At 39.9% G+C, this 27,692-nt stretch overlaps 1 protein-coding gene across 6 annotated transcripts in view; it reads right to left on the bottom strand.

Annotated features, from left to right (window-relative positions):
• Positions 1–291: 291 nt before the first annotated feature.
• Positions 292–27,692, bottom strand: part of CNOT10 (CCR4-NOT transcription complex subunit 10) — a 64,527-nt gene continuing 37,126 nt past the window's right edge. For 3 of the 6 annotated variants that reach the window (XM_082348540.1, XM_082348535.1, XM_082348539.1), the window contains 8 exons: positions 26,269–26,445; positions 25,240–25,320; positions 10,549–10,662; positions 6,946–7,076; positions 6,345–6,380; positions 6,021–6,148; positions 1,508–1,583; positions 292–544 (listed from right to left, as the gene is read on the bottom strand). In XM_082348540.1, coding sequence (XP_082204666.1) covers positions 393–544; positions 1,508–1,583; positions 6,021–6,148; positions 6,345–6,380; positions 6,946–7,076; positions 10,549–10,662; positions 25,240–25,320; positions 26,269–26,445 — 895 coding nt within the window. In that variant the 3' untranslated portion in view covers positions 292–392. The remainder of the gene's footprint in view (positions 545–1,507; positions 1,584–6,020; positions 6,149–6,344; positions 6,381–6,945; positions 7,077–10,548; positions 10,663–25,239; positions 25,321–26,268; positions 26,446–27,692) is intronic. The other 3 variants (XM_082348536.1, XM_082348537.1, XM_082348538.1) reach the window with 3 other exon arrangements.

Raw genomic sequence — 27,692 nt, forward strand, 5'->3', positions numbered from 1 at the left:
CTGCTCATGCCGTTCTCTCCATTTTTAAAACTTTAACACTAAATCTCAGATGCCAAAATACTCTAACCGTTGCAAGAAAGACAAAATGTATTATACAAGACTGTTCTGGTAAGACTGTGTTTTAATTGCCTATGACACAGATATATCACATAATGGCTCAAAAATAATAGTCTAGCAAAGATTAAAGGAAAACCGATGAAAATGAGCTGTGAATCCTTAATTTGACGTAAGCTTCCGGCAAAAAAAATCGGGGATTAGAATCATTTCAAAATTGTGTCTTCAAAACTAGTATCCTTTACCATCTGTCTTTTATTCATTTTGCTGCGATACAACTAAAAAGGCCTGTAAATACTCCCCTGGGTCTCAGGTAACAGTTTTCCAAGAGCAAAATATCACTTTCTCTGTACAGTGAACGCCGGCATCTGGATGGGCTGGATCGGGTGGACGGGCTGGAACACCGGCTTCTTTCTCATTTCAGAGAGTGTTTTCACTGCAGGGAGCAGCTGATTCCTTTTGATGATCTGTAAGGCCAGCTGGGTATTACCTATAAAAACACTTCCCATCACAAAAAAAGCATATAACAATACCACCACATACAAAGCAAGCCATCAGAATCCCGCAAGGGGGTAAAAGGTGATGGAGAAAAGCAGTGGTCTGCAACCTGTGCTATACACTGGAATCACGTAATGCCCGCTGCACCATCCCCAGAAATTCTGATTTAAGAAGTTTCGTGTGTGACCTGGGTGACGCGATTTTTAAAAGCTTTGCACTGATTCTAAGGTGGAGCCCAGTTTGAGAACTTGTCTACAGGCGGACTGCACAAAAGAAGGGCTCTAAGACCATGTACTAACCCTACCACACCTTTTAGGAGGACAAGGCCTGCTGGGTGCCAGGCACTTAATGCTGCTTCAGTTATAAAAAGAGGGGAGCCTTGGAAGGATTTCAGCAAGGGGGTATGACTAAGAACTCTTAAAACTTCTGTACCCTCTCATTTCCCCCATTCAGCTCTCCTTTTCTACTTCATGCCTTCTCTTATGTAGGGCCCACAGCCTTTCTTCCAGTAAGCTATATCCTCGAGGTTGTATATGCCCCAGAGGCATGACCTGGATTTAGGTCTGAATAAAAAATTCTCAGCAGGAACTGGCTTACTGTAAAACTCATTAACGACACCTATGTTTAAAACACTAAGGCATACAACTCAAACCCACTGCATTCTGACTCAGGTTCTCAATTAGAGTCATTTGGATGCCTAAGAGAAAGGTTAATTAGTAGAGATTAATTATAATTGTCAGAAGTTACGCTATTCTGCATTTTCACAGATAAAAGGAAATATGCTTAACCTGCTAGAAGTAGGAATTTGCAAGATACCAAAAACTCCCTCGCTACATTTTTGTTTAGAAGAACTTGATGGGTAATACCTCTTAAATTTCGAAGAGAAAAAGCAGACACCAAAAATCTCGGGCTCTTTGCAGGGCTCCAGTCCTAACTCAAGAGAAGAATCACTCACCATTCTGCAGCTCAAGGTAGACGGCCAGCAGGATGGCTTCAGGGGGCACCTCTTTAGGATGGATCATTGAGGCCGCCTGTGCTCAAAACAAAAAAGAGACCCATGAAAAACTGATAGCTTAAGATACAAACTCCAAGTAATGTCAAAAAAAAAAAAAAAAAGGAATGTCAACCTACCAATGACAAATTAGCAAACTTAACCTCACTGGGACACTACAGTTTTGCTCGGATGGTCCTCAGCTGTCTGTCTTTTTTTTTTTTAAAGCTACTTCATTATAACTCTTTTATTTTTTATTTAATCTAATTTAAATATTTATGTTTTCGGCTGCGCTGGGTCTTCATTGCTGCAAGCGGTCTTTCTCTGGTTGTGGCGAGTGGGGGCTACTCTTCGTTGCAGTGCATGGGCTTCTCACTGCGGTGGCTTCTCTTGTGGCAGAGCATGGGCTCTAGGCACACGGGCTTCAGTAGTTGCGGAACGCGGGCCTTAGAGCGCAGGCTCAGTAGTTGCTCTTCGGCGTGTGGGATCTTCCCAGACCAGGGATCGAACCCGTATCCCCTGCACTGGCAGGTGGATTCTTAACCACTAGACCACCAGGGAAGTCCAGCTGTCTTCGTCTTGATCCCTCCCGATTAAACTAGACATGTTATTTTTAGTTAAATATTTATCTTCCCTTGCCTAATCCATAATGAGTTCTTAATAGGAGAAAGCTTTCCTTCCTTCTTGGTTTTCTTCTATCTCTTGGCTGTATTTGGTTTTGAGATGGGTGATCAGACACTCCTGACTCTACACTCCAGTCACCCATCCAGGTCTGCTGGTAGTTTTTCACCAGACACAGTTGCACCTCTATCCAAATCTGCATGTCTATTTTTTTTTCCTAAGTAACAACTTAGTATTGTAAGCTACAAATTCGCAATGTCAGGAATAAGAATTCAAACTTAAAAGGCTGGAAATATAAAAAAAATATACCACTAAGCATGTTAAGGACTTCCCTGGTGGCACAGTGGTTAAGAATCCGCCTGCCAATGCAGGGGACGCGGGTTCGATCCCTGGTCCGGAAAGATCCCACATGCTGCAGAGAAGCTAAGCCCACGCACCACAACTACTGAAGCCCGCGTGCCCTAGGGCCTGCGCGCTGCAACCACTGAGCCCACGTGCCGCAACTACTGAAGCCTGTGTGCTGCAACTACTGAAACCCGCATGCCTAGAGCCTGTGCTCCGCCACAAGAGAAGCCACCACAATGAGAAGCCCGTGCAGCGCAACGAAGAGTAGCCCCTGCTCTCCACAACTAGAGAAAGCCCGCGTGTAGCAATGAAGACCCATCGCAGCCAAAAAAAAAAAACAAAAAAAAGCATGTTTAATGTCTCCGTTCTTAAGGACTGAAACAGTACAATTTAGTCAAATAAAATTATTTGTTTAGGCAATATACTGTCCTTTCCTAGATCTGAGAGCCATAACACCAGCCTGCAGTTTTCTGATTTAGTCCTGTTCTGGTTGAAGGTGCTGAGATTGTAGGTTTATTCCCTCAGTCTGGGCCCCTCTGGGCCGCAGCCTCTTCCTCATCTTACCATCAACTGGTATTTCCCCATCCAGATTCAGGTGCTTATGCTTCCAGACTGCTTTGTGTCTTCCCTTAATCTAATCAGAAAGTGTCCTTTACAAATATTTATTGACCAGAGGTGGGTGTAAGACAGGGACTTACCCTGATAATAAACAGCATGCAAATAACAGTAATCCAAACAAATTTACTGTTAGGGAGAGAGGAAAGTGAACGTAGTATGAATACGAAGAGAGAGAAGAGTTTCTTCGAATGCAGAGCTTTTGGGCAAGGGAAGCCCGTCTCTGTCTTCCAAGGGTGGATACCTGACAGGCGGAAAGCGGGGAGGCATGGCAGTGCAGGCCACGGGGTGAGTGTGGGAGACATCTGGGGGACCAGAAACGGGCACAAGGTCAGGTCAGGGCAGCACTGGAAGAAATCTCAGACTAGTGGGGCTTCTCGTCCAGAGCACACGCTCCCAGCTTCCTCGTGAATGAAGCAGGGAGGCTTTTTATTCCTCCTACCACATCACTGATGTACCACAGCTCAGTTCAGAAAATGAGATTTTATACTCTTGGCCTAGCTTTAAATAGGCAAGACCACCTTTACATCATTTTGTGGATATTAAAATCTCCATTTTCCTTCCAACTGGCTAGTTAACACAGGTCATCTATTGTTCTTTGCACTGACTGCAGTCTTTTCTAAAATACAAGAACTCATGGCAACAACTTTATAAGAGAATGGTATTTTGCTTACTGGCTGTTCATAATGGTTAGTGGTGGGCAGGCAACCTCGGAAACCTCTACTTGAGCCCTTTCCAACTCTTCACGCATCATTGTTCTCCCTCCCAGGCACGGTGGGCCTCCCCATTAACAAGGTCCAGCCACTGGATTAACCTAAAAACCAAGGGACCAAAACAAAACCCCCTTCAGACCCCAAACCAGGCCTGACCCCATCTGCCTCTCCCAGTGTGGCTGCCGCCATGGCCACCTGCTGCACAAGAACCTGAGCTAGAGTGTACACACTGCAACTTCACATCCAAAGCCTGTGTACTGCAGCCCTTGAGGTCCACGGGCACTTTCCAAAGGGCTGTTCAACAGCCCAGCCTTGCCACGGAGAACAGCGCAACATTTTAACTCTTCCCGTTTAACTCCTGCACTCAACTCCTAGATAAGATCAAACGTGTTCCCTGGACAGTCCATCACTTCGCTTTGCTGATTTTGGATCAGAAATGCTGACCAGATGCCACTAAGTTGACTAAATATCACTCATGGTTATTTTCCACGTGGTAAATCTTCACTTCTACACACAACAAGGTCACCTTCATAGGAAGCCGCCTTACCTCCTGAGAATAGGTTTAATTTCAGTTTCAGTTACTCTGGCAAACATATGGGGATGTGGGTTCTCTTATGTGCTGCCGGTGAATACACCATCTGGCACAAACTTTCTTTTTTTTATAAATTTATTTATTTATTTATGGCTGCGTTGGATCTTCGTTGCTGCACGCGGGCTTTCTCTAGTTATGGCGAGTGGGGGCTACTCTTCATTGCGGTGTGCGGGCTTCTCATTGCGGTGGCTTCTCTTGTGGCAGAGCACAGGCTCTAGGCACGCGGGCCTCAGTAGTTGTGGCTCACGGGCTCTAGAGCGCAGGCTCAGCAGTTGTGGCGCATGAACTTAGTTGCTCCGCGGCATGTGGGATCTTCCCAGACCAGGGCTCGAACCTGTGTCCCCTGCATTGGCAGGCGGATTCTTAATCACTGCGCCACCAGGGAAGTCCCTGGCACAAACTTTCTATATTAGAAGTCTGAAAATTCTGCATAACCTCTGATCTTGCAATTCCCTTTTTAGGAAGACATCTCCTAACTGTAAGGTCCATGGGGGCAGGGTTCTATCACGTCCACTTATTTACTACTGTCTTATTCCCTTGGCTTAGCCCAGAAGTACGTGTGCTGAATTAATATCCTTTTCTTCCCCCTAATTTTTTTTTTTTTTTTTTAAACTCTTTTGGCCGTGCTGCACGGCATGTGGGATCTTAGTTCCCCGACCAGGGATCGAGCCCGTGCCCCTTGCATTGGAAGCGTGGAGTCTTAACCACTGGACTGCCAGGGAAGTCCTGAATTAATATCCTTCTGAGGAATTACCCCTTTCCAATTCTGGGAAACTCCTCTGGGGCTGCCAATGGCAGTACCTGTTCTCCTACTACAGGTATGCGTCCCTGCCCATGATCAGTCCAGGGATGGGCAGGTGACCTAAAAAGCCCCAATCAGAACCTTTCTTGAGACCTGCTGATGAGGCCCCTCTCAGTGGCAGAAGTCAGAGGTCTATTTTAGCTACACATTGCCAGGAGCTTTCTTTATTGTAGATGGAGTTTCTTTGGTACTGACTTTGTGAACCCTTCTTCTTAAAAGATGTATTTGTAATTTAACTTTTTGAGTGGACAGAGATTCATACAGTTCAAAGCTAAAAAGGATATGAGTATCCAGTGAAAAGTCTCCCATTTCAGTGCTCCATCTACACAGTACTTATCTTGCCAGCCCTGCAGCCAATGTTAACAGTTTGTGGTGTGTTCATTTGGAGATCTTTTCTGCATATACAGGATTATATAAAAACTGTTTTGCATCTTGTTCTTTTCACTTAGTATGTCTTGGATATGTTACCATTTTAGTATATAGGGTTTACAGCTGCATTGTGTTCAACTATATGGACACACCATTATTGATTTAAGTGAGCCCTTATTTAGATGGTTTCCAATCTTTTGAAATTTCAATGATTAAAATCTTCAGGAAAACTCTCCATTAGGTGCCTAGGTTCATTTGCAAGAACAATCAGTTGTGTACCTTCCAAGAATATGTCTGGAGGAGTAATATTCCAATGTTTAACAAACTGATCAGAAGCCTCAAACAAAATAACAGAGCCTAGAAACTCCAAACCCTCTGCTGGCTGCCTCACAAGATGGTCTGGCACTGGCCCAGCCTCACCTGGTGGAGACACTTCCGGGCTTTGTCATACTCGCTCCTCAGGCAGTAGGCGCTGCCCAGGTTGAACAGCATCACGGTCCGGGCCGAGTTGACGGAACTGGGGTAGCATTGAGGGGCCCGCTTCCCAGCTGGGGAGAAGACCAGACACATGTGAAGAGGCCAGGCCAAGGGCCAGGGAGCAACCCCCTCTACTGCCCGAACAGCTGCCCAGAATAAAGCCTAGCTCTACTCCTCAGGCGGACAAAGGAAGGACACAGCGGCTCGAGGGTGAGTCTTTGGGAAGCAGGCCAGGCTACTTAAGTCTTTACAAAACGTCTTACTTACAGGATTCCATTGCTTCATTTTCACCTTTGTCTGATCCTACAAAGACATGAAAATAAATCTGAGGGGGTCGGACAACAGAGTATACTTTCTAAAAACCTAATTTTCTTTATGAAATGGAAATCTAATATTAAAGCAATCTACCACAATATTTCCTTTTCATGTAGTAGAGGTTCTAATAAAAGATATGAGAGTGCTACCTACCACCACCACCACCATGGCCTGAGAAATAACCCTGAATAAAGTGAAAACTAGTCTCACTCCCTCAAAAACTTAGCCATGATTTAAAACTGACTTTTGAATGCCATACTTTTACTCTCCCCTGGATTGTGGAATCCCTCTGAAGAGAAAAATATAAGAATCAAAACAAACTGTTCTAACACTATCAGCCTTTCAAAAGTTAGAATTTAGACCATGTGATAATCAACTCCTAGGTCTCCTCAGCAAACAATTAGTATAAAGTAAGTACAGCCAAAACCGTACAGTGCCGACCTAAAACTCCCTTCCCTTTACAACCGTGCCCTTAAATTTCCACACATCCTGAGTTACAACGGAAAGGCAGTGGAAATGGTGAAGAGTTCTGATCAAATGTGTCCTCATTAACCTTGGTCCTGCTCATTTGAAGAGATCCCTAAGGAGACATCAGTGACATTCTCCGGGTTCAAATGAGTAATAGCATCAGAGATTCTGTCCAGAGAGATGAGGGCTTCTGCAGCATATAAATGGCCCAGAAACCTAAAATGAAAAAAAAAAACCAACCAGATTCCAAACTGAAAAGTAGGTCATCACAAAAATACCCAAGTATAATAGAATTTGGTATATGTGTGTTTCACATATTTCAAGTCTTTGAATTGAAATCTAAGTTTATAAATGGATTGATTAAGGGTCATTTAAATTTTATCTCTTTAAAAATATCTTAAATATACAATAATTTTTATGTTCGCTAAGTAGGAACAAATGACATATCAATTAAGAGAGCAGTTTAGGGGCTTCCCTAGTGGCACAGCAGTTAAGAATCTGCCTGCCAATGCAAGGGACACAGGTTCGAGCCCTGGCCTGGGAAGATCCCACATGCCGTGGAGCAACTAAGCCCATGTGCCACAACTACTGAGCCTGAGCTCCAGAGCCCGCAAGCCACAACTACTGAGCCAACGTGCCACAACTACTGAAGCCTGCACGCCTACAGCCTGTGCTCTGCAACAAGAGAAGCCACGATAATGAGAAGCCCGTGCACCGCAACGAAGAGTAGCCCCCACTCGCCGTAACTAGAGAAAGCCCACACACAGCAACGAAGACCCAACAGAGCCAAAATAAATAAATTTAAAAAAAAAGCAGTTTAAAGTTGGCAGTAAATCAACTATATTTCAATAAAAATTTAAAATAAAATAAAGTTGGCAAATTTATGCTGTTCTGTTTATACAGAAAATAACATAAGAAGGTAATGAAGTTCTAAAATAAGAGGCAGCTCCAAGGACGGATTCCCTAGGAGCGGAGGATCAGAATTAGGGTCCTCCAGGGAGTTCCCTGGTGGCCTAGTGGTTAGGATTCTGGGCTTTCACTGCTATACCAGGGTTCAATCCCTGGTCGGCGAACTGAGATCCCGAAAGCTGTGCAGCACAGCAAAAAAAAAAAAAAAAAAAAAAAGAGAGAAAAAGAGAAAAAAAGAATTAGGGTCCTCCAGCCTCTGCTGCTGGAACAGTCAAAAGGCACCAGGACGCCAGACCAGATCTGGGTTGGATCAGCTTTACTTCTATTCCAAAGGTGTCCTCCTTTTCACATCGTCTATTTTATGTCCACTGATGTTGGGCAGATGTGCTTTCCCCAGGTTTACAACAGCCTGCTTCTTCCAGTGTCTTACTTTGAGCCATTTTCCCCATGATCATCTGATTGATTTTTCAAAATTAAAACAGCCTCAGCCATATTACACCCTTGCTCAAAATCTTAACGACTTTTTCTACTTGAGAACAAAATAAGACAAACAAAGCTAAACTTATAGATTTAAAGCTCTCCACAATTTGGTCCCACTTTCCTGTATTCAGTCAACATTCTCATTCCCCCAAAGATTCTTCTGTTCCCACCAGACACGGTGTCCTGGGTGGGACACCCCACTGTGTTCCCTGCGGCCTTGCCTCCTGGGGTGCAAAGCCAGGCCAAAATCCAACTCCTTTTAAAGGCCAGCTCAGTTCTCACCTCCTTTAGTCGGCCTGTCCCAACTGAGTCTGTCCACATGGATCTTGGGTCCTCAAATCTTAGGCTCTTTTCAATTTGACCATTTTCTGGGATTTATGCACATTAATCACTCAAGAGCTATTTCTTTATTAAGCAATTTCTTTCTTCTAACTAGCAGGAGCTGTAATGCCCTTCTATTTTGCTTCCCCACCAAATACCCTAAAAGAAATGACAACTTTTAAAAAAAATCAGTAACCTCAAATGTACTTTGAAATAAGATATTTTAAAAAACGTTGTTAAAGCAGTATCTATAAGCCAATAATCATTATAAAACACAAACACACAAATTCAAAGAACTACTTCAAATTGTTTTCTGTGAATTTACTTAAAAATTTTTTTAAACCAAGTTAAATGCATTCATGACACTCAGAGCCCAGAACTCCAGATGAGGTGTACGGAAGGCAACAAGCAGCTGGGTAAAGCTGCTGTGGTATCTGGGCTGCCACAGGCAGAAAATGCTCATCCTCACTGGAAAGATAGTGGCCTGGCCAGTAATTAGAAACCAGTGCTTAGGATAGAATAGTTAAGAGAATTAAAGATGAAGTTATCAGACATGGCTTGGCCAACCCCTCAAGGTTGGCTAAGAAATCATAAAATCTAAGAATTTTATTGTTTTGACGTTCAGAGGGAAGAAGTTGATAAATGAGGTTAAAAACCCTCCAATAAATGCCAAGTAAAGAATCTAATTGGGATTATTTGAAAATAGTGATCACAATGTCAGCCAGAGGATTAAAAAAAGCAGAGAGGATTCGTGTTTCATTTTTGTTAAAAAGAAAAAAAACACACACAACTCTGCTCTACTGACAGCCACGCACACCACATCTGAGCAGCGCGGGTCCAGTGGGGCGCAGGCCGAGGTTCCTGACTGGTATTTCACGGGGCTGGGCCACGGGAAGGAGGGAAGGCGCCTTAGAGGTAACGCGACCGCCCTGACCTCGAGCTCAGGACCCTCCAGGCCTGGATATTCGACAAGGTTTTCTCACAGGCAAGCAGGAGCGCTCACACTCGAATTGTGACAAAGTCTCTTATGTGCCTGGATGCTCTTTTAATTTTGTTTTTTTTTAACACAAAGCATGAAAAAAAACAAAAAAAACAAAAAATAATAAAACACAAGTCATGTTTGGGGAACACTGACCTGAAACAACCTTAATCAATGTTAATTTTAGATGCTTATATAAAGTAATACTTTTTTAAAAGACAAAAATAATTAAACATTTATAGAATTGTTCCTCTGAGTATGATCTCACAGTTCTAAATGTTGCATGTTACAAACAAAGGGTGCTAGAAGGCAAAAGAACATATTTTGGAAATTATAACTATATACCCACAGGATGAATGAAAAAAACAACTGTCCTAATGCTATGCAGAGTACTTGTGGTCTTGGATAAAATTTCTAGCATCAGCATCATACAAAGATTCAAAGAATGCTGCATCTTCCTCAATTTCCATAAAAGAAAAGATCATGTGCTTTAGAAAAATTTTAGAATGACAATGACACTAATATTGAAGAGGCATCTGAAGAGTTTAAATAAAACTCATGTACTCAGGAAATGGTACAGTAGTCTGGAAAAATATTTTAAAATTCTTATTTGTCTACTTTAATTGCATTCTTCGAAGCAGATTTATCCTGTTGACCAAACTCCTTTTTGTGTGGGTCTTCTCCCTGAGGACTCAGCTTGTTTGGGAGCTAATATGTGATAACATGCTCCAGTCAGACCCAGCAGTGGACACTAGAGAGCCCAAAGATTCTGCTTCCTAATGCTCAGAACGGCAAATGCCATTTCCAATAACCCTTGAGGTGCAACAAGTGAAAAAAATTTCACTACCAAACACACAATTACCAAATTCAGAAAGAAACTTTTTGCTTTCCCTAAGATAATTTTCCACTGGAGGAGTAAAAGAAGCAATATGCACCACAAACTAACTGAAACCCTCCAAAGGAAACAAACCAGGGACACACAGGGCAAGTCACACTTACTTCAGGGATCCTGACAGCTTGGGCTGCTGAAGAAGTTTATCTGCATGATTCAAAGCCATAAGGTTATCACCCAAAGCCAGAGCCACGTAAGCACTACAGGCGAGTATGGAGCATCTGGAACACAAAAGGCAAGGGCTGAAGACCTGAGTTACAAAGTGACAATGATGATATTTGTTAAACAGGAAAGAATGCCCTAATTATAGCTGTGGCAATCTGGACACCAGGAAAGGAGAGAGGAAGCCACGGTACTAATGGTAAGAATTAGAGTGATGTGTAAACTACCCTCTGAGGCTCAGTTTAGCTATTTACCTAAATCATCTTTAGCTTCCATTCCATCTCCAACAAAATAACCAAATGAAGTTACAATATATATTTAGCCTGTAAAAAATTAATATAGTTAATGGCCTAGTGAGAACTTACTTCCATAGAACATTTCTTTTAACATCCTAGAAACGACACTACGGAAGCACATTTGCGACTCTGCTAAGAAACACAATTAACTTACTAAAAAATCCATTTAGCTCAGCTTACTGTAAAGTGTTCTCCTCTGAAACTATTAAGAAGTCTATAGGTCTTGCTAAGCAACAGTATCAAGAGTAACTAAAAGAATTTCATTCACATAGGTACTATTATCCTAAGTGAATATTCAAGAAAAAAAACCAGGCTGAATAAATACATGTGAAGATAAAAAATTTAAGTTACACCAATTTTGCTAGGTTGGGTTGGAAACCTAAATTTCTGTTTTGTTTTCTACTTAAGGGTCAGCTCATTTAAAACAAGTCTAGCCAAAGACTTGACACTAATAGATCATTTGAATGTTAAACAACCGCTCCACAAAGCAATCTTAAAATAAACCCTTGTCAAATAGAAATGAGGTCTGAATGGCCGACCACAAATGACCTGACTCAGATACAGGGTTTTGAGTTATGTTTACAAATTACAATACATATGTATATCATGAAGTGCACTTGGGTTGTAATTTCAGTCTAAGGAAGAATGTAACCATCCTGGCAACACAGAGTTTTCTAACACTCTGAAATCCTCTGACCAGAAATGCCCCTCTGGTAAAAGCATAGCCAGGCAAATTCAGAAGCAGCCTGCTGTTTCCTCCTTACTGGCTCACTCCGGGTTGCTGGAACCTTAGAAAATTATCTACTAAACGAAAAGCAGCCCCTCAACTCCTAACAACACAGAAAAGTAGACTGGCACAAGGAAACTGGTATTTACGGCCTTAGGTTATGATGATAAGGGCTAGAAGATTGCCCACTGTGGGTCCTTGTTTTCTATCAGTGTAGAAACTGAGATCCAAAGTGATTAAATATATTCACTAGCTTAGAGTATGTGATTAAAGTCTGCTAACAGGCAACACTGTGGACTCTCAATTCACAGTTCTTCCCATCCTATCACACTGCTTCTCTGTCAATTCATAAGACTGCCCTAAAAATAAAGTAGAAAGAAAAGATTACATTATGATTTTCCTAATGCATACATAACTATGCATGCATATATAATCTGTCTTTTTAAAAAGGAAGAAAACAGAATTTAATTGAAACATTACAAGTTTACATTTTGTTACTGAGCACCTAATGTAAAATCTGAACCCTGTTCATAGAAGAGAGCAATTTAAGAGCAGGCAAGTAGTGTTATTTCCAAAGGGATTTTCCTGACAAGCCGACTGTCATCCTGGTGTCTCCAAGAGCTGTCTTCACTTAGCAAGGCTACCCTGTAGCTACAGCCCCGGGGGGGAGTCCTCTCCCTGATGTAAGACTCCAGGGCCCACAGGACGGAGGCACTGGCTAATTATCTCCCATTTTCAGGAGCACTTCAGTGCTTAGCTCTATGTGGTGAGATTAGGTGACTTAATTTCCTCTTTTGGTTTATTTGTAGTTTTATTTTTAAATGGCAATAAACATTCATTCATCAGCCAGATATGCATTATGAAGACAAAGAATGACGTTTAAAGGCCTAAGTCTCCAGAGGCCCAAGACCACCATCAGCTCATGGCAGTCATACAATTTAATATCCATTTTCATCTGTGACTTTGCCAAAGGCCAGGGTAAAACATAGCTCCTTAAAAGCAGAAGCCTGCATCTTTTGTTTCCTACACAAAGAAGAGAGCAATTTCTCACCATCTGCAGTAGGTGTTTAATAGGTAATCACTGACGACCACAGCTTTCAACATTTTAGATTTACTTCTCCAGGCACCCAGACCCCCACCTGTCCTGCTGGCAGGCCACCTTGCTGACCAGGCCAGTTCCTTCCCGGTTCCCAAACACAGGGGAGTCACCCTGCACGCTCTAGGTCCTGGAGTCTAGGACAGGCCTCACCTCAGGCAGTCTTGCTGGGAAAAGCCTGCCCCGGCCTCTCCTGACAGTAGGGGGGCTATTACTGCTCCAGCCCACTGTCAAGCCCACTTTGGGTCCAGAAATCAGTCATGTAAGATTTGCAGCAGGATTCTGTTTCCCAAACTATAATTATGTATAAGGTAAAAATCTTGTTTTCCTTAGCTTTTACCTCTTTCCCCATAAGATACCATATCAAATTAGAACAGGGTGAAAGATTTATACTAATAATACAAGCCTCCTATTAAAAAATACTTGAATATGTGAATGCAAAACTTTGGGGCATTTATGCTCCTCTTCTCAGAGTGCCTTCCAACCCACCCTAACTCATCTCTCACCACCCTCTCACTCATCCTCCTTTTCCTCTTAGAAAACAACACTCCACTCTACATAGTTCCTGCAGACCAGTCACACTAGAAACACGCACGGCTCTCTCTACTGAGCCTCTGGAGAAATCACTTTACTTCTGATAGCTGCTACTTAAAATACTGACCCCCACCCACCCGCCTGCCCCACTACTTTCTTACTTCCTTGAGTCACTGTCCAATCTGCTTTACCAGCCGCTCAGTGGATCTGACAGTTCATCAGACTGGAAGAACTACACCTCAAGGGAAAGGACACGCTAGCTTCTCCCCCCCACTGCGGCGGATCTGACACAACCCCACCCTCTCCTCCGCATGCTGGAGGAGCTGGCTTTAGGTCCACAGAATGCCAACCCTTGGAAAAGAAAGGAACAAAAAGATGAAGGAGAAGAAAGAGAGAGAAATGGGGAAATAATTTTCCTTAAAGGACCAAACTACAGCAACAAGCTATGTTAAGACTGGGCATTAAAATTTGTCAAGCCATATATTGTGAGTAAAATGAACCAAGTGTCTGAAATAGCTCAACCCATATCAAAAGAGGCTAAAATGGGGGTAAATCCAGTCAGTCACCATCGGTCAAAGGAAAATAAATTCACAAAGTAACTTCATGGCAAACATTATTTGAAAAACTGGCTCAAAAAATCCTATAAAGAATTTCTTCCAATAAACTGAACATGGTACTGGATTTTAAAATTAAAAAAAATATACAAGCTGTTCCCATTTAGCTACAAAAATCTAGAAAATGTTAAACCTGTCAACTTCCAATTCAAGAAAATTTAAAAGTTAAATTAGATAAGTTTTTCACTTCATGTCTTCTGTAAACACTTTGCTTTCTTTCTTTCTTTTTTTTTTTTTTTAACATTTTGCTTTCTAATAACAGTTCTGTGCAAAAAGAATCTTACTGACAAACACACCCCAAATCCAACACTAATATAAGCCCAGCTCAAAGAAGCTGAAGAAGTTTTCCTCCTCAACCAAATCTAGCATCTCAAGGAACCCAGTCTTACCCCTGGTGGCAAATAAAATGCAACAGTCACAGACATTGCATTTTATACATGGACAGGACCTTAAGATCATGCAATCCAATTTGACAGAAGAGGAATGAAAGGCCCAAAGGGGTTAAATGATTTGTTCAATGTCAGCAGGAGCCCTGTGGGGTTTCTCCAGAGTGGGAGACCACTGAAGAATTATTCTAACCCTGGCTTGTGATCAATGTGATCATCAGTTCAGCTGAATGGGGTCCTGGGACTCAGGTGTGAATCATGCTGATGTAAACACAAATTGCGGATAAGGTGAAGGATATGTCACACAGGCAGGTTCCCGCTTTGGCAGAGTTTATTAGATAAAAAAGTTTCAGTAGGACCAGACCCAGCTGTAAGACTGAAATGGGGTCAAGTCTCTAGCAAGAGCAATATGAGATTCAAAAGATTATTAGCTATAATCCTGTTTTAGGAATGTCTCATGAGCTATAACAGAACCACTTGTGTAAGACCAAAAGAAATATGATTCCTTAAGTACACTAAAACTGCCTGTAATATTAATGTTATCAACCATTTGTTTGACTCATCTTCTTTTAAAACACTGGCCCATGGGAGGTCCCTTTTAACTGAATGGGAAATAATTCACTGAGTGTCACATCAGAGTCTAAAAGAACTAATTAAGGTTCCATAATTTATACCTGTGGAATAACTGGGCCTAATTAAATTTGGTCTGAACATTTCCTTTTATCCATTTTGAGCCTCTTATTAAAAAAAAGACAAATTGAAATTTCATTTTTATCTTGTACGCTTTAAGTCTGGCCCCAATGTTATATCCTACCCTTTTCTAGTTCTGTTATGCTCTTTTCCAGGTTCTAGAGAAGCCTCCAATTTAGTTTTAGAAACTAAAAGTTCACTAATATCACAATCTCAGAATGAATAACAAAGACGTCCTATATTATGCAACATATAAGACTTCGTACATATCCATGACAGTTATTAAAACACTATGCGACAATGACATTTTTTTTTTTTTGGTTGCGCCACTTGGCTTGCAGGGTCATAGTTCTCCAACTGGGGATTGAACCCAGGCCACGGCAGTGAAATCGCCGAGTCCTAAGCACTGGACCACCAGGGAATTCCCTAAAATGTTAATATGTGACTAATCCTATGAACTTATTTCTTTATCATAAGATACCACTAGTATGCAAAAGAATTAATAAGTTGAGCTCTTACCTCATACTGTATACAAAAATTAACTCAAAATGGATCAAAGACCTCAACTTAAGTGCTAAAATTATAAAACTCTTAGATGAAAATATAGGGGTAAACCTCATGACCTTGAATTTGGCAGAGAAAAGCATGACCAATAAAAGAATAAAACATAAATTGAACTTCATCAAATGAAAAATATTTGCGATTCAAGGACACCTCCAAAAAAGTGAAAAGACAACCGACAGAATGGGAGAAAATATTTGCAAGTCATATATCTGACCATATATCAAAATCTTGGATCTCAATATACATTTCTCTAAAGGAAGAGACACAAATGTCCAATAAGCACAGGAAAAGATGCTTGACATCATTAGTCTTCAGGGAAATGCAAATCAAAGCCACAGTGAGATACCACTTGATATCCACTACAACGTATATTCAAAAACATGAATAACAAGTCTTGGTGAAGATGTGAAGAAACTGCAACCCTCTTACACTGCTGGTGGGATTGTAAAATGGTGCAGTCACTTTACAAAACAGCCTGGTAATTCCTCAAATGATTAAACAGTTACCATAGGACCCAGCAATTCTACTTGTAGGTATACACCCAAGAAAAAGAAAAACGTATGTCTACACAAAAACTTGTACATGAATGTTTATAGCAGCATTATTCTTAATAGCCTAAAGACAGAAACAATCCAAATGTCTATCAATGAATGGATAGACAAAATGTAGTATACACATACAATGGAACATTATTCAGCAATAAAAAGGAATGACGTACTGATACAGACTACAACTTGGATAAATCTTGAAAACACTATCCTAAGTGGAAGAAGTCAGTCATAAAAGCCCACGTATTATATGATCCCATTCATAGGAAAGTCCCAAACAGTGAAATCTATAGAGAAAGAAAGTAGATTAAGGCTGGGAGTAGACTGGGGATAAAGGGGTCACAGCTAAAGGGTGCAGGGTTTCATTGTGAGGTGATGAAAATGTTCTAAAATTGACTGTGCTGGTGACTGCACAATGCTGTGAATATACTAAAAAACACTGGATGGTACACTTTAAATGGGTGAATTGTATGGTATGTGTGAATTATATCTCAATAAAGCTGTTTTAAAAATATAAGATATGAGTGACAGTCAATAAATGTTTGACTTAAAAAAAATAAAATATTAAAAGTAAATCCTCGGGACTTCCCTGGTGGCACAGTGGTTAAGAATACACCTGCCAATGCAGGGGGCACGGGTTTGATCCCTGGTCCGGGAAGATCCCACGTGCCGTGGAGCAACTAAGCCCGTGCACCACAACTACTGAGCCTGCGCTCTAGAGCCTGTGAGCCACAACTACTGAGCCCGCATGCCACAACTACTGAAGGCCACGTGCCTAGAGCCCGTGCTCCACAACAAGAGAAGCCACTGCAATGAGAAGCCTGCGCACCGCTACGAAGAGTAGCCCCTGCTCGCCGCAACTAGAGAAAGCCTGGGTGCAGCAACGGAGACCCAATGCAGCCAAAAATAAATAAATAAATTTATTAAAAAAAAAAAAAGTACATCCTTATAACCAATCACTATATGACAATCATTATCTCCCAAATGCATGTGGCAACATTAATATTTAAATCAAAGCAAATGGCCAACATATCAATCCCACACATGCTTCTACATTCTAAGATTCATTTGGACCTTAGGCCTTTTAAAGACAAATTTTTCAGAAGAGATATTCAGCTAAATTTTGTGGCATGTGAGAAAACTGGCATAGGAACAATATTACACATTTGTAGAAACCATGTATCAACAAATACAAACACTTCAAACAGTTCTAAAACCTTAGAGGCAGCACTGTCCAACAGAAATATAATTGGGGCCACGAGTGTAATTTTATATTTTCTAGTAGACACATTAAAAAAAGCAGAAACAGGTGAAATTAATTTTAATAGATTTAAATTAATCCAATATATCATTTCAACATACAGTCAATATAAAAAATTACTGACATATATTACATTTTTTAAAGTTTTGAAATCCAGTGTGTGTCCTACATCTGACCTTTCACCAGCCACGTCTCATGTGCTCAGGGGCCACATGTGATGAGTGGTTCTGGTACCGGACACTGCAGCCTTAGGGTCTAAGGAATACACGTAAAATACAAAGAAAGGGTTTTTTTGTTGTTGTCAAGAAACCAAGTTTTCCATGTCGTATCACCCCATAAGTGATATATATGTAAGAGAAACTGACCATTTATCAATCATTAGTAGTTAAATTATATTTCCCCAAATAATATATTTAAAATTATATTAATTTTGAAAAATTTCAAAATACCTTAAAAATTTTAAGTTAGGTATAATTTTTATACCTTAAAATATATTATTTTAACTGCACAGTTTAATAAGTCTGAATATACACAAGTAGCCACCAGCCCAATTAAGATACAGAATATTTCTTTCACCCGAGAAAGATTCCTTCCAGTCAGTTCCCCAACCACTGTTCTGATTTCTATGAACATAAGTTGGTTTTGTATAGTTTTGCCTGTCGTATAAATAGTATAAATAAAATCATACAGCATGTACCTTAATATTGAGTAAAAGAAGAAACACGAAATGTTTTGAGTTTCATATCATGTTGACTTGTGCATCAGCAGCTTGTTCCTATTTGCAGCTGAGTAGCATTCCAATACACGGAGTTGCCTGCAATATATTTTTTATTCTTTATTTTTTTTTAACTCTTTTTTTAAAATTTTGGTTGCACTGCGGGGCATGCGGGATTTAGTTCCCCGACCAGGGATCGAACTCGTGCCTCCTGCAGTGGAAGCGTGAAGTCCTGACCACTGGACTGCCAGGGAATTCCTGGCCTGTAATTTAGTTATCCATTCTCCCACTGATGCATGACTGGGCTATTTCTACTTTTTGTCTATCACAAGTAAAGCTGCTATGAGATTTTTCCATGGACAAGTTCTCATTTCTCTTAGACAAAACCTAGAAATAGAATCTTCTATTTTAAAAATTTAAAGTCATCACATTTATTTAACTCAAGGCTACAGAGTGTGTGTGTTTCTTTTTTTTAAAGAAATAAATTATTTATTTATTTTATTTTTGGCTGTGTTGGGTCTTCGTTGCTGTGCACAGCCTCTAGTTATGGCGCGCGGGGGCTACTCTTCGTTATAGTGCGTGGGCTTCTCATTGCAGTGGTTTCTCTTATTGCAGAGCACAGGCTCTAGGCACGTGGGCTCCCGTAGTTGTGGCACACAGGCTTAGTTGCTCTGCAGCATGTGGGATATTCCTGCACCACGGCTCAAACCCATGTCCCCTGCATTGGCAGGTGGATTCTTTTTTATTTTTTTTAACAAATGTGTCTTTTTTTTTTAAAATTAATTAATTAATTTATGCCTGTGTTGGGTCCTCGTTTCTGTGCGAGGGCTTTCTCTAGTTGTGGCAAGCCGGGGCCACTCTTCATCGCGGTGCGCGGGCCTCTCACTACCGCGGCCTCTCTTGTTGCGGAGCCCAGGCTCCAGACGCGCAGGCTCAGTAGTTGTGGCTCACGGGCCTAGTTGCTCCGCGGCATGTGGGATCTTCCCAGACCAGGGCTCGAACCCGTGTCCCCTGCATTAGCAGGCAGATTCTCAACCACTGCGCCACCAGGGAAGCCCGGCAGGTGGATTCTTAACCACTGCGCCACCAGGGAAGTCCCTGTGTGTGTTTTCTTAATTGAATGAAACCAATGGCGTTGCAGAGCTTTAGGTGGTTCAGGAACTGAAGCAATATTCTCACAGTGTCATTATATATATGCTTTTCTTCATCATTATATCGGTATCTCTAAGTTCATCTGAGCCTCACAATTAAACTATTTAGTTGATTTCTGAGACATTTTCCTGTTTGGAGGACAAATTTCTGTTTTAATTGTGAGAATATTTTTCTGAAAGCTACCTTGATTTTAATACAGAATCTCACAATTGCTTGAGGTGTCCTATGCCTTCTGAAAACATACTTGTAACTCGGTTAGAATGAATTTTTTTTGGCCCCATCTTCTTTTACATACAAACGAAAAAAAAAAAGAAAATAGTCAAGAAGCTCTGAACCATATGCTAACAAGTGGCCATTAGGACAGTCATGATAATTTACAGCATATTAGTTATGCTGGAAATAGGAAATGAGGTTTTGCACTGGTGTCTTGGGTATTATAGAGCAGAGGGGTCAAATATAATAGTCCATAAAAACTAAACTATACACTAGTCACACATATTTCCAATCACATAAAAGAATTCAGGTCAGAAAATGGATGAAATCTCTAAGAATTCCAGGATCTCAATGGAGAACCACTATGTCAGACCCCTTTCTGTAGAAGACAGCTGGCTCCTGCCACAGAACTGCCCTTTAACACACCCAACTGTGCTGGGAGCTTTTATAGCTTTGAAAATTACGACACAAATCTTTTACGACTCCTTCCCCCACACCATTTGTCTGCACATTACCATTACTACTGTCCTGCAGAGCGGTTCTTTTTATAAATCTACCCTGAGGCTCCTTCTGTCTTGTTCCATTTCCCTTCTCCCATCTGCTCCATAAGAAAAAAAGGTTAATATATATCAGCAAACCCATCTTTACCTCACTTTATGATGATGGAATTCCCTATGGAGACCCTTTGCCCCTTTCCACAAAAATAGGGAAGTAGTTTTATTTTCTCTGAAAACCACCAATCCTCCTGCTAGGGTGTGTGGAAAGAAAACAGTTGTGAAAGGCACAAAACTCTTTGAGAGGAGGTATGCCACCCTGCACATACCCTTCTCTTTAATGCCACTTACAGAAGGTAAAGTTAAATTACACAACTCTGCAGCTGTTCAACCAGTGTGGAATCATAAACTTCTTAAACTGCATATGCATACATAAAGCAACCTTAAGATTAGTATTCATTCAAATATATTTGTAAAAATTAAGTTAACCTTAAATATCGTTTCAAATACCTTCATCATTAAGGATTCCCCTTAAAAACTGTGCACAATGATATTCACTGCAGCATTATTTGTAATAGCAGAGACCGAAAACATTATAAATAGCTAAATATAAATCAGTGTTAAATAAACTGTCATATCCATATAATGCAATTCTATGCACCCATTAGAAAGAATGAAACAGAGCTCTTTACTGATATAGAACAATCTCTAAAGACATACTGTCAAATGCAAAAAGTAAGGTATAGAGCAGTGTGGAACTCTGCAGCTGTAGTGTAAAATTCCCATATATACATATACTGGGATGATAATGAGAAATCTCACTGGAAGGACACATAGGAAACTGGTCAGCAGTTGCCCCTCAAGGGAGAGGAAGCAGAGGACTGGGATTGGCCAATATTCACTTTACACTGCAGAACCTTTTGTCTTACTTGTATTTTTACTATATAAAATAACCTATTAAAGATAGATGAACCCTGAGATAGCTATAAAATGCAGGTGGCTCCATAAACAGAGAAATGTATAGAAAATATTAGGCATATTGGGGAAGAAATGGTACATTTTTTTTTTTTTTTAAATATTTATTTATTTATGATTTATTTTGGCTGCGCCAGGTCTTAGTTGCGGCACGCAGGATCTTTTTTAGTTGTGGCATGCGGGATCTAGTTCCCCAACCAGGGATCGAACCCGGGCTCCCTGCATTGGGAGCGCGGAGTCTTAACTGCTGGCCCACCAGGGAAGTCCCAAAATGGTACATTTTTTGGGCAAATTAAAGCATTTTCCCAAATATGGTCCTGGCTGAAATTTACAATCCACCCCTTCCCATCAGCTCACTTTATACCAAACCCAGTTTAGCTTTACTTAACTTGCTCTGTTTTTACACACCTCCACTTGGATGAAAATCTAGCATAGTGAGTTTATTTTAGTTATATGGTTGGAATTTGATTTTTTTTTTTTTTTGGCCACGCCATGTGGGATGTTAGTTCCATGACCAGGGATCGAACCTGTGCCCCCTTAAGTGGAAGGGCAGATTCCTAATCACTGGACAGCCAGGGAATCCCCAAATTTGACTGTTTTTTTTTTTTAAAAAATTCCATTTTAGGGACTTCCCCTGTAGCGCAGTGGTTAAGAATCCTCCTGCCAATGCAGGGGACACGGGTTCAAGCCATGGTCCGGGAAGATCCCACATGCCGCAGAGCAGCTAAGCTCATGCGCCACAACTACTGAGCCTGTGCTCTAGAGCCCACGAGCCACAGCTACTGAGCCCACGCGCCACAACTACTGAAGCCTGCGCGCCCTAGAGCCCTCATGCCGCAACTACTGAAACCCACACGCCTAAAGCCCGTGCTCTGCAACAAGAGAAGCTACCACGAGAAGCCTGCGCACCGCAACGAAGAGTAGCCCCCGCTCGCCACAATAGAGAAAGCCTGTGGGCAGCAATGAAGACCCAACGCAGCCAAAAAAAAAAAAAAAAAAGAAAAAAAAAATTGCTGTGGAGTGAAATAAAATGGAATTTAAAAAAATTTTTTTAATTTATTTTTGGCTGCATTGGGTCTTTGTTGCTGTACATGGGCTTTCTCTAGTTGTGGCGAGTGGGGGCTACTCTGCTGCCGTGCGCAAGCTTCTCATTGTGGTGGCTTCTCTTGTTGCGGAGCACCGGCTCTAGGCACCCAGGCTTCAGTAGTTGCAGCATGCGGGCTCAGCAGTTGTGGTGCGCAGGCTCTAGGGCATGCGGGCTTCAGTAGTTGTGGCATGTGGGCTCAGTAGTTGTGGCTCGCGGGCCCTAGAACGCAGGCTCAGTAGTTGTGGTGCATGGGCTTAGTTGCTCTGTGGCATGTGGGATCTTCCTGGACCAGGGATTGAATCTGCGTCCCCTGCATTGGCAGGAGGATTCTTAACCACTGCGTCACCAGGGAAGTCTCACAATATTCTTTTGTATGTTTTGTTTTTGCCATTGTTTCACCAGTAATTTGTCATAGTATTTTTTAATTTTCTTGCTATCTTATGACTCATACAAGAAATAAGAATTCAAGAAATTTTAATATAACTGAAGACTGAAAAAAACAATTACCTTTGTCAAGTTTTAAAAAATCAAAACACTGCTTTCAAAACCTTATATGACCAACGCCTCATTTCTAACTAAATTTGAGATTTTAGATTTTCCTCCATATAATCAGAAGATTAATGCTTCCCTCCTGACAATAGGATACAGTGGGAATATACACATACATAAAACCCAGGAAAGAAAGGTTATTACTGCAAAGTAGGAATCTGACAGAATAAAATAAAGAGATAAAAAGCTGCTGTTCTGTTGAACAGGGTGCCTGGAGCCCTGAGCTCGTTGACAGCAACGCAGTGCCATGAACACACTGACCTGACAATACATGACCAGAAAAGGGCACATCTGCTGGCCAGTCTTTCCTCTAAAGGGATTCACTAAGATTAATGAAGTAACTTCATTTTTTAAAAGCTGGAAGAAACAGATATCCAGTAAGAAGATAAAAATCAGTTATCCCACTACTAGGAAGATTCTGACATAGATCCCTCCAGACTTTTTTTATGCAAACAGACATATGTGTACGTTATTTTATAAAAATGTAATTTTAAACTGTTTAGACACAAACCTTAGCATTTTATAGCTCTGTTCCAAGATTTATTTGGAAAGTTAAATGACTTTAATCAAATGAACTATACTATGAAAAATTACACAATTATGGATAGAGCCATACCTTATTTGTTTATATAAAATAAATTCTAGATGAAACAAAAATTTAGATTCATGGTTGTGACAGTGTATCAGTAAAAGTGGTAGAAAACATGGCTAAATTATTTTTTAAATCTTGGAGGCAAGAAGGCCTTTCCAAACGTTCCACAAAATGGAAAAAAAAGTAAAGAAGATTGATAAATATGATACTTAATAAATGAAACTCTGTTTTACAAAATACCAGAGGGACTTCCCTGGTGGTCCAGTGGTTAAGACTCCGTGCTCCCAATGCGGGGGGCCCAGGTTCGATCCCTGGTCAGGGAACTAAGATCCTATATACTGCAACTAAGCCTGTGCACCGCAACTACTGAGCCTGTGTGCAGCAATGAAGATCCAGTGCAGCCAAAACAAAACAAAACAAAACTAAACTAAATGCCAGAAACAATGTTACAAGACAAATGATAAAGGCCACTTTCTTTAATATAGAAAAACTCTTATAAAAACAAAAAGGATGAAAAACCCAATACGAAAATGGTAAATCCTACAAACAGGAGGTTCACAGAAAAAGTAATATAGGTGATCAATAAACCTTGGCATCAGACTAAGCACCTAGAATGGATTGAAAGAAATGCAAAATTTTAAAGTGAGGTCATTTTCCACTCATCAGAGTGATCAAATTATCATAAGAAGAAAAGATGCCCCAAATCTCACCACCTAGTAAGCTAATCTACTAAGTAATATAATTTTCTCCTAAGTGTTTGCCATCTGCTTTTGAGGGCAGTGCTTTTTGTTTTACCTCTGAATCCTCTGCAACTAGCACAAGAATGTTTGTTGGAAAAAACGGGAATAAACGAAATGCTTTCCAAAAGTAACGCATCAATTTACAATGCTACCTGCAATATATAAATGTCTTAACTATACTCTTGTCACTTTTTGCAACTTAATAGGTGAAAAAATAAGCAATGATGGTTTTCTTTCCATTTTAATTTGCAGTCCTATTATTGAAATCATTCTTAAAAGTAATGCTGAACCATTAATCAATCCTACTTCCAAAATATGAAAAAATCATGGTCAAAATATCCCAAATTTGTTGAAAGATAAATTTATAGACTTAAGAAAGTCAGATGACCCCAAGGAAGATTAAAAACAAAGACAATCACACTTAGACTCATCATAGTCTAACTGCTGAAAAACAAAGACAATCTACGTTGACAGAAAAATGGCACCTACAATACAATGGCTGTGATCAGACAGTGGAGGCCAGAAGATAGTGCAGTGACATCCTGAAAGAGCTGACTGAAAAGAAAACAAAAACAAAACCTAAAATACTGTATTCAGTGAAAACATCCTCCAAGAATGAAGATGAAATAAAGACAATTCTAGATTTAAAAAAGAAAAAACAAACAAACATAAAAACACAAAACCTTAAGAAAACAAAGACCTGTACTATTAGAAATGCTGAAGCGAGATCTTCAGACTGAAGGGAAATGCTTGCTATCTTATATAAAAACTAGACTCATCAGGAAATGGTACTCATGTGGCTAAACATAAAAGACTACTCTGTTCCTTTAAACATATATATGACTGTTCAAAGCAAAAATAATGGGGCTTATAATCTACACAGACAAAAATATAACTTAACCAAACTGACACAGATGAAATAGAAAATCTGAATAGCACTCATCGATTGAAGAACTTGAATTCATTATCAAAACTTTCCCGCAAAGAAAACCCTAGGCCAGATGGTTTCACTGGTGAATTCTATCAAACGTTTGAGGAAGGAGCAATACCTATCTTATATAAACTCTTTCAGAAAACAGAGGAAGAAGCACTTCCCAACTCACTCATATGTTCAGTATAACTCTGAAACTAAAACCTAACCAAGACACCTTAAGAAAGAAAAGCATGGACCACCTTTCCTTGTGAACACGGAAGCAAATATTCCTCACAAAATATTAATAGATCCAATCCAACAATTTATAAAAAAGGTAATAAATCCTGACTAGTATGGTTTAGTCACAAGATTGAAAGGTTGGTTTAATATTTGACATTTAACCAACATAATTCATAACATTAACAAAATAAAGGAGATAAACAATGTGCTTACTTAATAGATACAATGCTAATTTTGTTTAGGTACTTACTTTAAGTTTTCTAATTCCTGTTTTCTCAATGGGGAAGAAGGTGGAGCTGGAATGCATTTATCTCCATCGTGGCTTTTACTGCTAAAATAAAGATAGACTGCTAATTATGAAGCGCACAAATAAACAATTAAATGTAAAATTTTGTTTCCCTATACCCACTCCCATGCAACTTTTTATGAAAAAAGTGTAAAAGAACCAAAACACTGAAAAATGCTTAGTAACTTGGTATCACTAACATGTTAAAGCTACACTGCATATGAGTTTCTTTTTCCCAGTACATGATACCGCTTTAAAAAGTCTCTAACAGAAAAAATATCTCTACTATACAAAGGAAACCACTCCAGTATTTTCACACATTTCTCATTCTTCTGTCTTTTACTAAGTATAGTAAAGCATAACCCCTTGATGGAGGAAAAAACATTCCACAATTTTGTTTCAAATTTTCTATAATAAGCATGTTTTTCTACTATAATCAAGAAAAAATGCTGAGATGGAAGCTTTGAGTTTAAAGGTGCCATGCGTAAAAAGAACTCTCTACGTATAATGGTGTTTGTTTTATTACTAGATAAACTCTCCCAATTTCTATAGATTGGCATAATATTTAATTGATAGTAGGAAACCAGAAATGTATAGAAATGTTCTGGAGGTCAGTGGTTTACAGTATGTTAAGAGAAAAGGCAGAAGATAGTAAGAAAAGAGAAGTTTTAGGGATTCAAGTATTTATTTTAATAAAAGTAAAAAAAAAAAAAAAAGCCATCTCTGACAGCAACCAGATTTCTTGCAATGATTCCTCCTGGCAGTGAAAAGCTGACTTTCAACTTTTCTCATTTAAGGTTCTTTCCTCACTTAGGCTTCACCTTATTTCTCTCTTCCAGAAATACTTAAACATTCGTACTTTCCTTTCTTATTACTCAAAACAGAGAACTTTGGAAATTCAGGCTGCAGATTTCAGGAATTCAACTACAAGACCAAGGCTGACTAATGAAGTCCTAAAGATTTCACCAAGGGAGGTCAAAGGGGTCAGAATACCTGCAAGTGTCACTGCTTTCGCTGCTCTCTGTGTTGCCACCTAATTGATTACTATTTTTAGACCCATTTTCCTGCTTTGGATCTTGCTGTTCTTCAGGTAACAGCAACAAGGCATTTCTGAGACAAATGGCTGCAAACTCCATACTGGCTACAGGAATGGCTGAAGACTGTCCATCACTAAAAGAACAAAACCAAGTTAGCTAAGAAAACAAAAACAATAAATAAAACTTTTCTATTATCAGGAATAAAACCAATATAACTGTAAATAAAAACTTTGCCCTCTAAGAGGTAGAAATTTTAATATAAGCAGTTATAAGAGAATGCTAAAGAACCCAAATCCTAAATATTATATGGGCATACCTTGGAGATATCACGGGTTCGGTTCCAGACCACCACAATAAAGCAAAAATTGCAATAAAACAAGTCACGTGAATTTTCTGGTTTCCCAGTAGATATATAAGTTATGCTTACACTACCCTGTGGTCTATTAAGTTTGCAATAGCATTATGTCTAAAAAAACAATGTACATACCTTAAAAAATACTTAATTGTTAAAAAAAAATGCTAACCATCATGAGCCTTCAGCGAGTCATAATCTTTTTGCAATAGTACCATCGATGACCACTGACCACAGATCACCATAACAAATAATTACGAAAATGTCTGAAATATTCCAAGAATTACCAGAATGTGACACAGAGACACAAAGTGAGCAGTTGTTGTTGGAAAAATGGCACCAACAGACTTGCTCTATGCAGGGTTGCCACAAACCTTCAGTTTGTAAAAAACAAAAAAAGCAACATCTGCAAAGCTCAATACAGCAAAGTGCAATAAAAGGAGGTATGTCTGTGTATAAGACATAAAAAGTATAAATAATAGATTGCAAGTATATACATTAGACACCACATTGTGTCTATAGGAATGGGACCGAGGCTAGGAGACAACCTGAAGGATATCTGCAACGTCAATGTTAAACTAACAAAGGAGTTATAGACAAGGAAAATTGTAGTGAAGGCCAGGACAGGTACAGTCAGAACTGGAAAGAAGGGAAGAAAGTAGATTTTTCACATTTGAGCCTTGTTTTGGTTGATGTTTGCTTTTGGAAATACCTTATTTACACATTTTGAAAAAGCAGCGTTATTTGTCTTATAACTTTGTTGAGGTTTTATATAACTTCCTATTGGTTTTATATATCAAACTAAGTCAGCTTTATTAGGGGGAAAAAAATGAAAAGTAGTAACAATTTTGAAACTGTAGGAAAGTGATGCTTTAACTTGTCTTTTGAAAGAAATCTGCATTATTGTTGAAATAAATGAAGAGCAAAATATTGTGTGCCAGATATTGTGTGCCAAAGTTTTTTAAAACTCTGGGAAAACTTTTAAATGGTAGTGAACAATTTTATTTTTGGGAAAAGAGAAAAAGCAA

This window comes from Balaenoptera borealis, assembly GCF_965194805.1.
Source record: "Balaenoptera borealis genome assembly, chromosome: 12".
Taxonomy (NCBI): domain Eukaryota; kingdom Metazoa; phylum Chordata; class Mammalia; order Artiodactyla; family Balaenopteridae; genus Balaenoptera; species Balaenoptera borealis.